At 38.0% G+C, this 14728-nt stretch overlaps 1 protein-coding gene and 1 long non-coding RNA gene across 8 annotated transcripts in view; one reads left to right on the top strand and one right to left on the bottom strand.

Moving 5' to 3' along the window:
- Positions 1-14728, bottom strand: part of LOC146479886 (uncharacterized) — a 134881-nt gene that overhangs the window by 112216 nt on the left and 7937 nt on the right. For 3 of the 7 annotated variants that reach the window (XM_085110756.1, XM_085110755.1, XM_085110760.1), the window contains exons 8-15: positions 13491-13590; positions 12400-12465; positions 12040-12159; positions 11388-11470; positions 10096-10152; positions 6419-6518; positions 5458-5496; positions 2498-2620 (exon numbers count right to left, since the gene is read on the bottom strand). In XM_085110756.1, the coding sequence (XP_084966882.1) occupies positions 2498-2620; positions 5458-5496; positions 6419-6518; positions 10096-10152; positions 11388-11470; positions 12040-12159; positions 12400-12465; positions 13491-13590 (688 nt within the window). Of the gene's footprint in view, positions 1-1826; positions 1910-2497; positions 2621-5457; positions 5497-6418; positions 6519-10095; positions 10153-11387; positions 11471-12039; positions 12160-12399; positions 12466-13490; positions 13591-14728 lie in introns of all 7 variants that reach the window. The other 4 variants (XM_085110758.1, XM_085110761.1, XM_085110759.1 and 1 more) reach the window with 3 other exon arrangements.
- Positions 5505-13537, top strand: LOC146479887 (uncharacterized). Its single transcript, XR_014864920.1, has 2 exons — positions 5505-6004; positions 12992-13537. It is a non-coding gene; the product is annotated as an uncharacterized LOC146479887 (long non-coding RNA).

Raw genomic sequence — 14728 nt, 5'->3', positions numbered from 1 at the left:
TAACAACCGGTTACCTTACCGCCAAGATGGCTTGCAAATCCTGGCGGTAAGAGGTTAAAGCCAATCGAAGAAATTTCTTAGGAAGAGTTTTATGCCCGCCTTTATGTTTTTACGCATTTACGAGGACTTCAGGAAAAGTTCATCTATGAAATCCGTACGAGCAGCGGCCATAATGTTCGTTCCCGTCGCTCGGCACCACTCAGCAAAACATTTGCACAAATGTGCACAGCTCTTACGCTTCTCAAATAAGCTTGAAGTTTAAAAAACGTGCACTGAATGCTTGTCTAAGTGAGGTTGTACCTCGTACACTTGAACTTGCCTGAAGTGTTTTAAATCGTCCGCGAGGAATTCAGCTCAGCATGAAAAAAGTCGTCCTTGCCCTGATCTCTTCCTTCGCTCGGCACCACACAGCAGAACAGTTGCTCAAATGTGCCAACTATTACGCTTCTCGATGAGCTGGAACTTCAAAAGCACTTGAATGCTAGTCTCAGAAAGGTTATAATTCGTACATTTAAACGTTTCTTGAATTTTAGATGTCCGACTGTGTCCAAATTTCTTCGCTTTCGATTTTTCATTCAATTCCGTTTGCAAAGAGCTGCGCGTGTCATGTGATCATTACGTTTCGCGCGCTTTGGTCGGCGGTTGCCTCAACATCCGGTCGTTTTAATTTAAAGGAAATTTTTTCTTAAAATATAAAAATTCAGTAAACTTCAACAGCAATATCCAAACGCGGAAAATTTAATAAAACAATCATTCCATTCGCGCTTGTTGGATATGAGATTAGCTATAGCCAACTCGGCGCTTTGCGCCTCGTTGGCTATTTACCATCTCATATCCAACGCGCGCTCATGGAATAATTGTTAAATAGACCATAACAACATTTGGCAGTAAGACCACTCGCCGTTCCACTTGAGTTTTGAACACTTTATGGCCTAATTTTATGGCCTAAAAGGGCATTGATGGTTTGCATGTGACGTCATGGCGGCCATGGTGGTGGACAGGAAAAATGAGATTTTTCTCCTCTGGGAGTACCCTGCCATTTTTATGCAAACTTAGTGAACAAATGTTCTTTTGTTTGTCCACCAACATGGCGGCGATGCAAACCAGCTATAGACCATAGAAACCTGCTTTTGATTTGTTAATTATGCCATGATTTGAGCCCGTCGAATATATCCTTAAGTGCGACCATTCAAATTAAAGCTTTTGAGCAATACTTTCCTGTGGTGCTGTTTTTTATGCTGTACAAGGTGGTCTACTTTTGAATCAGCCTATGAAATCCTAAAGTGCGACCACTCAAATGAAAGCTACTTAGCAGCACTTTCTTGTGGTGCTGTTTATTATGCTGTACAAGGTGGTTCAACTTTTGAGTCTGTGGATAAAATTCTAAAATGTGACCATTCAAATGAAAGCTAAGGGGCAGTACTTTCCTGTGGTGCTGTTTATTATGTTGTACAAGGTGGTCTACTTTTGAGTCAGCAATACTTTCCTGTGATACTGCTTATTACGTTGTACAAGGTTGTTCTTACTTTTGAACTTATAGACAAAATCCTGGATTATGACCATTTAAATGAGCTACAGAGGAATACTTTCCTGTGATGCTGTTTATTATACTGTACCAGGTAGTTCTAACTATTGAATCTGTTGATAAAATCCTTAAGTGTGACCATTCAAATTATCGCTACGGAGCAGTTCTTCCCTTTCAATTAGGCCGCGCTATTCATTATGCTGTACAAGATGATATTATTACTTTCCGAGTCTTAGGATCAAATCCTAAAGTAACGAAGCTATTATTAAGCGCTTATCAAACGTAGTACCGTAGGTATTACCTTTAAAACGTAAGACGAGGCAACAACAGGTGATCCTGGAGGGCCATACGAAAGGCAATATCCTTTCCAACGTTGCGAGGAATCTGTAGAACAAAGAAATACATTCATCTCAAAAAGGTGTCATACGCCATTCAATTTGTTTTTGTACTGTTACAAAAGTAAGCAGTACTTCATCGCGGACAGTTCTGAAATATTCCCCAACACCCCTCACCAAGAACTGAAAAATGTCAGACCCAAGAAGTATTCGTATAAGAAACCTTCCAACCTCCTCCCCCAACCCCCCCCCCCCCCCCCCACCAACTTTCCCAACATTTCTACGGATTGTTGGGTTTGCTATTTTAAGCTGTTAGCTCAGTCCTTCAAGCTGAAATTTGAATTTTGAAAACCAAAATTTCCTTCAATTATAACAATCTTAGCTAAAATTACTATCCCCCCGGAAATGAGATCCTAAAATGCCCTATGAATGAACACAAGCCCTGAACTCGTAATTTAATATTCAGAATTTTACGGAACCTGAAACAAACCTCGCCCTGTAACATTTTGCCATACGAGATAACGAAGTAACTTAAAATCAAATGCTGTTTCACGAAATCTAAAAGGCCGCCTGCATGTGATTGGCCACATTGAAGTCTGCGGGAGCCTACGTTACAAGTCACGGTTTTCTGAATTACCTGTAAAAGGATTCCACGACACCCTGAGATACCAACTAGAGCTATTTTCTCTGTCATGGAAGGTGACGTTTAAATCGTTGATAATCCAGCGAGGATCGCTTTGCGCTTTTCTTTGACAAGCCACTGGAAAAAAAAAAAACAAGTAAGTCCACGCTCTGTTTAATAATTACTGAGACAAGTATTAAAGAAATTAAGTCAATTCTTTACTTAAGGAGGGTAGCACTAAATTGTGAACAACTAATAAACTTATGGCCCTCTGTCTAAGACTGAATAAAACTGGAAAATTACAAAGGAAAAAATAACAATAACAAAAAAGAGAATAGAAAACATTAGAAAATTAGAAAACAGAAATTTAACAAAATAGAAAAATACAATAACAACAACATTCTGGATAAAATTTTTAAAAGGGTTATCCAGTGAGCAGCACTTCTGCGAACTACTTGTGTAGTAAACTTTTTTGTTTAATCCTACGCGTTTCGTGTGACTAGCGCACACTTCCTCAGGGAGTTTTACAATACTAACAAGTATGCCTATATTTATACCTAGCACAAATAAGGGAATTTTGCAAATGATAAAAACACACCTGCGGATATGCGTGGCAAAGCTACGCCTGTATTTGCGTCCAGGAAATAGGCGGCAAGAATTTAAATGCGTGACATATTTTGAGCGTTACATAACTAGTTGGGGTCCAGAGTTTTAGCTAAAACTCTGGACCCCAACTAGTTATAAAATAGGCACTCGAAGGAGTGCATGTGGTTTCAGTTACCATAATGAAAAGTTATTGCCTGTGTTCGAGTGACCCTGAAAAAGGTCATTGTTAGAAAATGAAAGGGAATCTCTTCAAAGATCAATAAATTATATGTGACTGTTACATTTACTGTAGGGTTAATTTTGTCTGCTTTATTGACTACTTTTTTTGTGTATCAATGAAAAAGTTGCCAAGGTGGGGTGTAACTTCGGTAGGTGTATTTTATATGTTAGCAGGGTTCCAAATTTGTAGGGAGGTTCTTTTCCAAGTGGTAAAGGGGGATTTTTAGACTGCTATTACAGGTATCTCTCCAGCGATCACACAAGTTCTTATGTGTTATAGACCAAGCATGAACGAAGCTCAAGTCCTCCAGGTAGGTTTCAAACTATGATCTACCGGGAAACAACTCCGGCTAGCAGCCGGAGCGGGACTTGAATCTGGGACCTCCGGATTACAAGGCCGCACCCTAGCCGCTCTATCCCCTTGGTACAGCAGAACACCGGAAAAAGTAAAAGACTCTGACGATTGGGAAAAGGGTGCTATTAAAACAGACTCCAAACAGGTTTGCGATATTTTAATTTTAACATCAGAAAAGAAAACAGAAAACTTTATGATTTCACTGTTTCAAAATGTCTCCATATAATCAGGAGATGCCTTCTTTTTTTAGGGGAATGTCTTCATAACTCAACGTCGGTGGAAGTTCAGATTCGGAAAGACGCAGACAAAAATTTATAGGTCGCAAATTTTGATAGATAGATATTTTAGCGTCGAAGACTGAATTTACTTGAGCATACTGTAGTTAATTCAGGGACTGGTTATGAAACCTTGCCATGAAAACAGTGGTGCTGCAATTTACGTCGGAAGGGCCGCGACCGTGCACAATCCTTTGTTTTAATGTTCACACAACAGTTGAATATCTTAACGGGAACGTTTCTATTGGCCAGTTGCTCCAACACATTTCAAACTCTATTGTGGTTTGTGCACAGTCAAGGCCAAAACCGTAACAAAAACACATAACGAACAAGTTTGTCAGGCTTCATAACCATTGCCTTTTATTACCTTTGACGAGCTATACCCTCATTTCGTCTCTTGGACCAATCACCTCATAAAATATCAGGTGCAGTACTTGTTGTTTTCGTGGTTTCTGGACTGATGTACTGGGTTTTTGGACATTTTTAAGGGTTTAATAATTAAATTCGACGTACAGTTACAGGAGGATCCTAATTTTTTACCATTTAAGCCTCAATGGTGACCAGCAACTAAATGTTTCCTTAGAAAATCACAACTTGATCAGACAGGGAGGTCACGAGATCAAACGAGATGAACACATGCGTTGCCTTCCATTATGCCAAAATTTCCGGCAGTTTCGGTCCAGAAACAAATGGAACGCTTCGGTCCGGGTGGAAATTTTCCGCTCAGGGTGGTCCACTTCAAAAGGTGGTCCTCTTTGACCGGTCGGTCCGGTCCGACCGAAAATTGTCGTTCCATTTTCAGAAATTCTTGTTTCCAATCCCGCTCCTCATCACTGCCCAATAGCCAAACTGGTGCTGGCAGGATTGTACTGAAGTCAATTTGTACAAGTCCAGAGTTTGTAAGCTTCTGACGCAAGACCTGAACATTCTCCATATGCACAGTAACGCACACAAGGCTCAGGGACACCACTGATTTGTTATGTTCTGCCTTTTATCAGTTTTTTAACACAGATTTTATATTCTACAAAAGTTGACGATGTTTCCCGCGTTCTACACTTTGCAGTATGTGACCCTTATTGCTTCAGTTGAGAGTCGATGTAAACTAAATAATAAATATGGTTGGACCTTTCGTTCGACGTCGTTTCATTTTCCCTTAGTCAGTCCCACTGGTCTCTGGTCGGTCAGTCTGGTATAATGGAAAGCACTCATGATTGATATTTTAAAAGAATCTCTCAACTCGGCCAGAGGATTAGGAATTCAAAAAGAAAATTGGGGGTAACCACAAATGTTTTAGAGATAATTAACGTTCAATTTGGAAAAACGCGCTCTATATTGTTTTTATACTTTAACGGTTTTTTGGAAACATTGTTGCTAAACTATCTCTGAGTGCGTGGTTACGCCCAATTTTCTTTTTGGATTCCAACGGCCCTAACTGAGATATGCTTTTCCCTCAAAGTCACACTATCCTTAACAGAAAAAAAACCACTGCTTTGAGGTCTACAGCAGAACCGAATACTCACTCTTTTCTGTAGGGAACTTCAAGGTAAACGGAGTAATATCTGAAAGATTGAAGTACAAAATGACTGTGATGAGTTAATTTAAAAAAATAATAAGAGGGAAAATGGCGTCCTTCTTTACATAACTTTTCTGAGGCGCTCTTACATGAGGCAAATTTTTCCTGCAACTTGCAACACAATGCCGCTACGAAATAAGTCGCGGACGAAACTGCGCGTCTAGCACGCCCTCACCGCAACTTGTCGCACCACGAAAAAGTAGACAGGTATTCTACTTGCGTTGTAGCGCGAAATATTAGTTTTTCAATGCATTGATTTTGCAACGTAATGCTCACGGCAGCAAGGAAAATTGCCGAATTTACATAGCAATTAACAAGCGATAAACCGAATTTCTTTGTTGAACGATTAGTCATCGGATTATCCTAGTGCAAAAAGGTGACGGCTGTACATTTTACCACAATACTTTGCAAACCTAACACTGCCAATAGTCATATGGAAAGCCAAAATGTTTTGCCTAATTTGTCCAGTGCATTAACAACATTGCGTATGCTAGGTTTGAACGTTTCTGTGTGTTTTAATTATGAATTATGGGTAAATGTACCAATCTCCATCTTGTACGGTAGATTAGATGGTTCACTCTCGGTTTCCATCAACTTCGATGTACTTAGCGGATAAAAAACTCAAACTTGCTGTCTTATTTTGAAAATCAAATGATGTCACATTTTCGAGGGTCCACTATCTTCTACTTCTTCATTATTCAGAAATGTCAGGAAACAACTAAATAAGTAACCAAAACCGACTAAACGGAACAATAAAATGATCAAAAAGTGTACGAGTGTGGAAAGTTGGAGAATTCACCCAATGGAAAAAAACTGTTCGTGGCTTTTGCTGACAGGTTGAAAAAAGTTTTAAACCGTTTAAACAAGTACTTCTTTATTATGATTGGATACCAAGAATGAGGACTTACCTGGACCGAGTCTAGGATCAGGGCGTCTCCTCCGGTACGGATTTAAGTAGATCTCTTTTTCATTTTGGCTATAATTTGCAAACATTGGAAGAACAAATACCTGCAGAAGAAAGGCGACAACATAAAGAAGCGTTCCTCTCATCGCCACACATTACGGTGTTGCAAAAGCGTACAAGTACGAAATAGTGCTAAAATTAATACCAAACGAAATGAGAACAGGTAAAACAGGTAAAATCACATCTAAAGATCTTGGCATGTAATGTTGGATAATCCATGGTTATGAGGGTGGAGACGATAATGATAATAATCTGTAACAGTAATCTGGTAGTGGTAATGGCGATCAAAACGGGAATGATAACCATAACTTTAACGTTATGGTAATGATAATATATATATATTTAGCCAAGCCTAAAAGCGGAGCTCCACAACTCCTTTTTAATAGCATTTATATACATGCTACTCTGCTTATTGTATGAACGTAATAACGTTACAAATTCTTCATCCTGTCTTGGGTTATAAATAGCTTAAGTGCATATAAAGCAAACTTTTTACGCGTCAGCGGAAAATGTTTTGAACCATAAGCTGTTCTTGTTGATCGTGCGAGATCACATTGCTGAATTCCGATGACGTTCGAGAGCATAAAACACTTGTGAATGAAAAAATTACGCTCTCTCTCAAATATTTCTCCTGTGGAAACTATTAATGCATTTGTGTAAAGTTTGAAATGCGTACAATAAAGAAAATTTGGCTTCCACGTAATGTTTCCACGCGTGCAATTTGGCCGCTCGGATAAAAATAAAATATTTGTTTCAAAATTTATTACTTTTCCTCGTACAGAAATATTTATAGTCTCATAATAAACGTTACAAGAAAAGAAATAAAGGAAAAATAATGTCTGGTTATGGTTCGAAATATTTGAACGTTTGCTTTAAAATTAGGGCGTACTGTTTACAAATATGCACTGCGAATGACGAGCACAAAATGTTCAAAACAATAGGCCTTATCACGGTTTTCGACGCCATTTTGACGGGTAGGCAAACAGGCTTGAAATAAGAGTGTTTGTATGGGAATCCGATGTCAAATAATTTTCATAAAACATCGCTTCTGAAAAATTCATGAATTGGAAACTTTTTGTACTAGGAAAAGGATTTAAAGAACAAAATTGGAGGGATGTAGCTGTGACAGAAAGCGTCCAGTCGTGTTTTGAACTTTCCATACATTTCCCTGTATTTTTTCCCGCGAACTATTTTTAGTAGCAGCTCACGGCTGGTTCGCTATACAGACAAATGTATGGAAAGTTCAAAACACGACTGGACGCTTTCTGTCACAGCTATATCCCTCCAATTTTGTTCTTAAAAATTCTTTTTCTAGTGCCAAAAGTTTTCAATTCACGAATTTTTCAGAAGCGATGCTTTATGAAAATTATTTGACATCGGATTTCCATACAAACACTGTTATTTCAAGCCTGTTTGCCTACCCGTCAAAATGGCGTCGAAAACCGTGATAAGGCCTATTAATGACTCTAGGAACATTTCTCCTAAAGAAATAATTCTAGTCTCTTACTAAAATTTAAGAAAAGAATACAGGAAAAATAATGCTTGGTTGTGGCCCGAAATATTTCAGTGAGCGCTTAAAATTAGAGCGTGTTTACAAAACTTATGCGCTGTGAATTGCGAACGAATTACACAAGTCCAGCATAAAATGTTCAAAACAATTCATAACTCTGTGAGTATTTCTCTTACAGAAACAATTCTATTCTCCAAGTAAACGTTAACAAAAGGAGAATACAGGAAAAATAATGTTTGGGTGTGGCCCGAAATATTTCAGTGAGCGCTTAAAATTAGAGCGTGTTTACAAAACTTATGCGCTGTGAATTGCGAACGAATTACACAAGTCCAGCACAAAATGTTTAAAACAATTCATAACTCTGTGACTATTTCTCTTACAGAAATAATTCTAGTCTCTAAGTAAACGTTAACAAACGGAGAATACAGGAAAAATAATTTTTGGGTGTGGCCCGAAATATTTCAGTGAGCGCTTAAAATTAAAGCGTGTTTACAAAACTTATGCGCTGTGAATTGCGAACGAATTACACAAGTCCAGCACAAAATGTTTAAAACAATTCATAACTCTGTGAATATTTCTCTTACAGAAATAATTCTAGTCTCTCAGTAAACGTTAGCAAACGGAAAATACAGGAAAAATAATGTTTGGGTGTGGCCCGAAATATTTCAGTGAGCGCTTTAATTTAAAATTAGAGCGTGTTTACAAAACTTATGCGCTGCGAATTGCGAATGAATTTTAGAGAAGTCCAGCACAAAATGGTCAAAACAATTCATAACTCTGTGAATATTTCTCTTACAGAAATAATTCTAGTCTCTAAGTAAACGTTAGCAAACGGAGGATACAGGAAAAATAACGTTTGGTTGTGGTCCGAAATATTTCAGTGAGCGCTTAACAAGTTAGAGCGTGTTTACAAAACTTATGTGCTGAGAATACCGGTAGCGAATGAATTAGTGCAGTGCAACACAAAATGTCCCAAACAATTCATAACTCTGTGAATATTTCTCTTACAGAAATAATTCTAGTCTTGATAAACGTTAACAAACGGAGGATACAGGAAAATAATGTTTAGTTGTGGTCCGAAATATTTCAGTGAGCGCTTAAAATTAGAGCGTGTTTACAAAACTTATGCGCTGCGAATGGCGAATGAATTAGAGAAGTCCAACACAAAATGTTCAAAACAACGCATAACTCTGTGAATATTTCTCCTACAGAAATAATTCAAGTCTATAAGTAAACGTTAACAAAAGGTAAATACAGGAAAAATAATGTTTGGTTGTGGTCCGAAATATTTAAACGTTTACTACGTGTTTACAAATGTGCCCTGCGAATGAATTACACAAGTCCAACACAAAACATAACTCCGTGAATAGCTCTGTGAATGTTCAAAATGAATTTATCCACGAAAATTTGTCTTATGGCAACAATTTAAGTATTTGTGTATAATTTGTAAGAATAAGTATGTTAAATATGGAAAATTACCGACAGTTGCCTGCAAAAATGCATTTAATTTCTATGCGACTTGCGAGTTGCTTACTCACTCAGCTCACTACATGTTTGTTTTCAACTGACATTTCGCCTGTTTGTTCGTCGCTCTCGGAGTTCAAATTTGCTTATTAGTCGCCTGCTTTCTTGACATATGTAGTTTGACAACATATTCAACGAATACAAGAAATCAATATTCTTCAAAATTCTCTTTTGTTTTCTAAAAGAAGTAAGCCATCCCACTTCCCGCCGAAAAAACGCGGGTTGCCGCACAGGTTGAGTGTGGCATTTCACAATAGCTTACATTGCAGGGTGGACGTACGACGGACGGTCGGACAGTGACGTCATATCCAAAATTTTTCGCTTTCATGGGTATACCAAAATCTCTCATCAATGGGGCTCCGCGCGCGCGCCTCCGGAGCGCGGAGCTCCGCTAATGACAATGTGAGGCTGACGTCATTCGTCAGCTTTATATTTGATGATATGATATGATATGATATGATATGATATGATATGATATGATATGATATGATATGAGTGTTTTTCACAATATTTAGTTCTACCCTCTTTAAATAAAGGATTTACTTAGTGGAAATGCTAACGGTCTGTATTGCATTTCTTCTGCTTACCGCGAAGTGGACCATCCTCTCCTCCCACCAAGCGGAGATTTTTACACTGGTTAGGTTCTTAAATGGAACAAAAACAGGTTTACTTTAATACAGATGAAGTTGAAAAAAGGGGAAACGACAGACGCGTGTAATGAGGAATACAGCCATTCAGGGAGTACGATTATTTTGAAGATGTTTTCTATTCTTAATTCTTATTTTTTACATATAAATACGACAAATATTACAGCTGAATCTCTCTTGAATCTCAGAAGTCGAACCGTTTGTTTAGAAACCCATTCACTTCGGAAGTAAAATTAGGAGTTTTACAATAACTGTCAAAATGTTCGCCTCTGATTTGCTAGTAGATATTGTATATAAGAGTACAGACAATAAAAATATAAGTAAAGTCAATAGCGCTTGAACTTTTTCCATTTTAGTGTAAAAAGCAAATTAACGGCAGTTTTCGATAGTTTATACTGTTATGGACCATAAGGTGGTTCTGATAGGAGCACTCGGATTTCTTTTTTCCGAGTATGCCTGTGTCACTTTCTAGAATAATACATCATTCTCATTCATTCACAAGGCTGGAAATATACCATCACATTTATTTCATACACCACACGTTTGACATTCAAATTGTACCAGTATGCAGGATGTTTGTCCCATGAACCTACTTTAATGGCCTTAGCTCCCACAAGTCTCCTGTAGCTCAGTGGTAGAGCATCCGAACAAGTAATCGGACGACTCCTCAGAGGAGCACTCGGATTTCTTTTTTTCCGAGTATGCCTGTGTCACTTTCTAGAATAACACATCGTTCTCATTCATTCACCAGGCTGGAAATATACTATCACATTTATTTCATAAGGTGGTTCTACTTTTGAGTCTGTGGATGAAATTCTAAAATGTGACCATTCAAATGAAAGCTACTAGGCAGTAGTTTCCTGTGGTGCTGTTTATTATGTTGTACAAGTTGGTCTACCTTTGAGTCAACAATACTTTCCTGTGATACTGCTTATTACGTTGTACAAGGTTGTTCTAACTTTTGAACTTATAGATAAAATCCTGGAGTATGACCATTCAAGTGAGCTACAGAGGAATACTTTCCTGTGATGCTGTTTATTATACTATATCATCAAATCCTAAAGTGTGACCATTCAAATGAACTCTACTGAGCGGTATATTTTTTTCAATGAGGTCGCGCTATTTATTATGCTGTACAAGACGATACTATGACTTTCTGAGTCTTTGGATCAAATCCTAAAGTAATGAAGCTATTATTAAGCGCTTATCAAACGTAGTACCGTAGGTATTACCTTTGAAACGTAAGACGAGGCAACAACAGGTGATCTTGGAGGGCCATACGAAAGGCAATATCCTTTCCAACGTTGCGAGGAATCTGTAGAACAAAGAAATGCATTCATCTCAAAAAGGTGTCAGAATACCTCCGCCACTCAATTCTTTTTGTGCTGATACAAAAGTGAGAAGTAGTTTACCGCGGACAATTCTGAAATATTCCCCCACACCCCTCACCAAGAACTGGAAAATCTCAGACCTCAGAAGTATTCTTAAAAGAAACCTTCCACCCCCCTTCCCCCAAACTTTTTCCCCGAATATAAGCCTACGGATTGTTAGGGTTGGCTATTTTCAGCTATTAACTCTGTGCTCCAAGCTGAAATTTGAATTTTGAAACGCGAAATTTACTTCAATTATAACAATCTCCTCTCGCCTCGGAGATGAGATCCTAAAATGTCCTTTGAATGAGCGCAAACCCTGAACTCATAATTTAATATTCGGAATTTTACGGAATCTGAAACAAACCTCGACGTGTGACATTTTGCCATACGAAATAACGAAGTAACTTAAAATCAAATGCCGCTTCACGAAATCTAAAAGGCGGCCGGCATGTGATTGGCCACGTCGAAGTCTGTGGGAATCTACGTTACAAGTCACGGTTTTCTGAATTACCTGTAAAAGGATTCCACGACACCCTGAGATACCAACTAGAGCTATTTTCTCTGTCATGGAAGGTGACGTTTAAGTCGTTGATAATCCAACGAGGATCGCTTCGCATCTTTTCATGACAAGCTAAAGGAAAAAATTAATTTTTTTTACATAAATGAAAGAAATAAAAATCGTTGTGAAAAAGTTAAACGAAGTTAGAATGTTATAGACCGGCTCTAAAGACTGCGCTTTAATTATAGCTTTAAAGGTGCTGTGAGAGGTTGTATCCCTGACGAATTTTTGGTAGGGTTATCCCAGGACAATTTTAGCGCAGTCTGAGATACCATTAATCATTTTCCTCTTAGTTCATACGGGCACTGTTACCTTGCTGTTCTTCGCTCAATTCTCGACGCGTGCGAAGACGAAAAAGGGAGCCACTCCATGATATACCTAGAGAAGCAAAGCAAGAGGTTAGAAGTTTGATTCCACTCTTGTAGGTGTACTTTGCTTTTTAGGGGTAATAAACACAAAATGCGGGAGAGTTGTGGCTCCAAAGCCCTTTTATTCCACCATGATATGTCAGCTGTTTAGTACGAGCCAAAACGTTTCCGGATGTCATGCAGAAACTAAGCGTGGTCTTGTATACCAAGCCTCCGCTGAAAGGATAAAATTTCGGCACAACTTCTACATTAATTATGTATACATTTTGCGATGACTCAAACTCCATTCACACAGCCAACGAACTGATTGAGATATCATAAGTGGTCGTTTGGACGGCACCGAAAACCATGCACTGTAAACTTGGTTGTCAATTCATCGTATAGGATTTACACTAAAGTTTTGTTTTCCTCCTTAGGAAATTTAAATAAACGCCGCCCTCCGTTTTTACGCCTCGTTTTGAATGAACGATCCCACAAAAAGGAAAAAAAAAGTTTGCTTAATTTGTCCAGTGCCTTAACAACATTGCGTATGCTAGGTTTGAACTTTTCTGTGTGCTTTTGTGAGCGCTTTTAGGGTTTTCGTACGCTAAGAAGTATGGGTAAATGTACCAGTCTCCATCTTGTACGGTAGATTAGATGGTTTGCTCTCGGTTTCCATCAACTTCGATGTAGTTAGCGGATAGAAAACTCAAACTTGCTGTCTAATTGTGAAATGACGAGTCCAAACAGTTTCTTTTCAGTCCAAAGCACGAGCTCTTAGCAAAAATCAAATGATGTCAATGTCACATTTTCGATGGTCCGCTATCTTCTACTTCTTGATTATTCAGAAATATCAGGAAACAACTAAACAAGTAACCAAAACCGACTAAACGGAACAATAAAATGATCAAAAAGTGTACGAGTGTGGAAAGTTGGAGAATTAACCACAATGGAAAAAAAAGGTTCGTGGCTTTTGCTGACAGGTTTAAAAAAGGTTTTAAACCGTTTAAACAAGTACTTCCTTATTATGATTGGATACCAAGAATGAGGGCTTACCTGGACCGAGTGTAGGATCAGGGCGTCTCCTCCGATACGGATTTAAGTAGATGTCTTTTTCATTTTGGCTATAATTTGCAAACATTGGAAGAACAAACACCTGCAGAAGAAAAGAGATATGTCCAGGATCGACCTTGTTAGCAAAAATTTGCTAGCAAATTATTATCGCAATTGACGCAACAGAAATAATTGATGAAAAAATTATGTTACAAAGTCATTTACAAATATTGCAAAAATCGCAAGAGTAACAAATGTAACGAGATTCAAGACTTACAAAAAAGAAGAAGCCAAGAAGGGCCCGGAAATGTCCGCTAATATCGCAAAAATCGCAAAAGTAACAAGGATATTTCTTGCTTCATTACAAATATCGCAAAAATCGCAAGAATAACAAATGTAACAAGATTCAAGACTTAGAAAAAAGAAGAAGCCAAGAAGGGCCCCGAAATATCCGCAAATATCGCAAAAATCGCAAAAGTAACAAGGATTTTTCTTGCTACATAAAAACACCCGTGCCAAATATCGCAAAAATCGCAAGAAAAATGTAACAAGATTCAAGACTTACTTCTCGAAGCCCTACTTAACCATTTCCCTTTCTTAGTGCAAAATTTTGTTAAATTTGTCATTCTTGCTATTTTCGCCAATTGTTTAACTCAATCTTTTCACATAGCAACAAAAAGTCTTGTTATTTTTGCGATTTTTGCGAAATTTGTGGACTTCTAGATCTCGAACCCTACTTGGCTATTTCCCTTTCTCAGTGTAGAATTGTGTTAGATTTGTGATTCTCGCCATATTTGTTACTCAATCTTTTCACATAGCAAGAAAAAGTCTTGTTTCTTTCGCGATGTTCGCGAAATTTCCGGACTTCTCCAAGCCCTACTTGACCTTTTTTCTTGCTAAGTGTAGAATTTTGTTAAATTTGTCATTCTTGCTATTTTCGCCATATTTGTTACTCAATCTTTTCACATAGCAAGAAAGTCTTGTTACTTTTGCACTTTTTTGCGAAATTTGTGGACTTCTCTAAGCCTTACTTGAGCTTTTCCCTTGCTAAGTGTAGAATTTTGTTGAATTTGTCATTCTTGCTATTTTCGTCATATTTGTTACTCAATCTTTTCACATAGCAACAAAACGTCTTGTTAATTTTGCGATTTTTTGCGAAATTTTCGGAATTCTCGAAGCCCTACTTGACCTTTCTCTTGCTAAGTGTAGAATTTTGTTAAATTTGTCATTCTTGCTATTTC

The sequence above is a fragment of the Pavona decussata genome, unplaced genomic scaffold (assembly GCF_977016875.1).
Source record: "Pavona decussata unplaced genomic scaffold, jaPavDecu1.1 SCAFFOLD_58, whole genome shotgun sequence".
Classification (NCBI taxonomy): Eukaryota; Metazoa; Cnidaria; class Anthozoa; order Scleractinia; family Agariciidae; genus Pavona; species Pavona decussata.
This window is presented reverse-complemented; position numbering and strand designations above follow the sequence as displayed.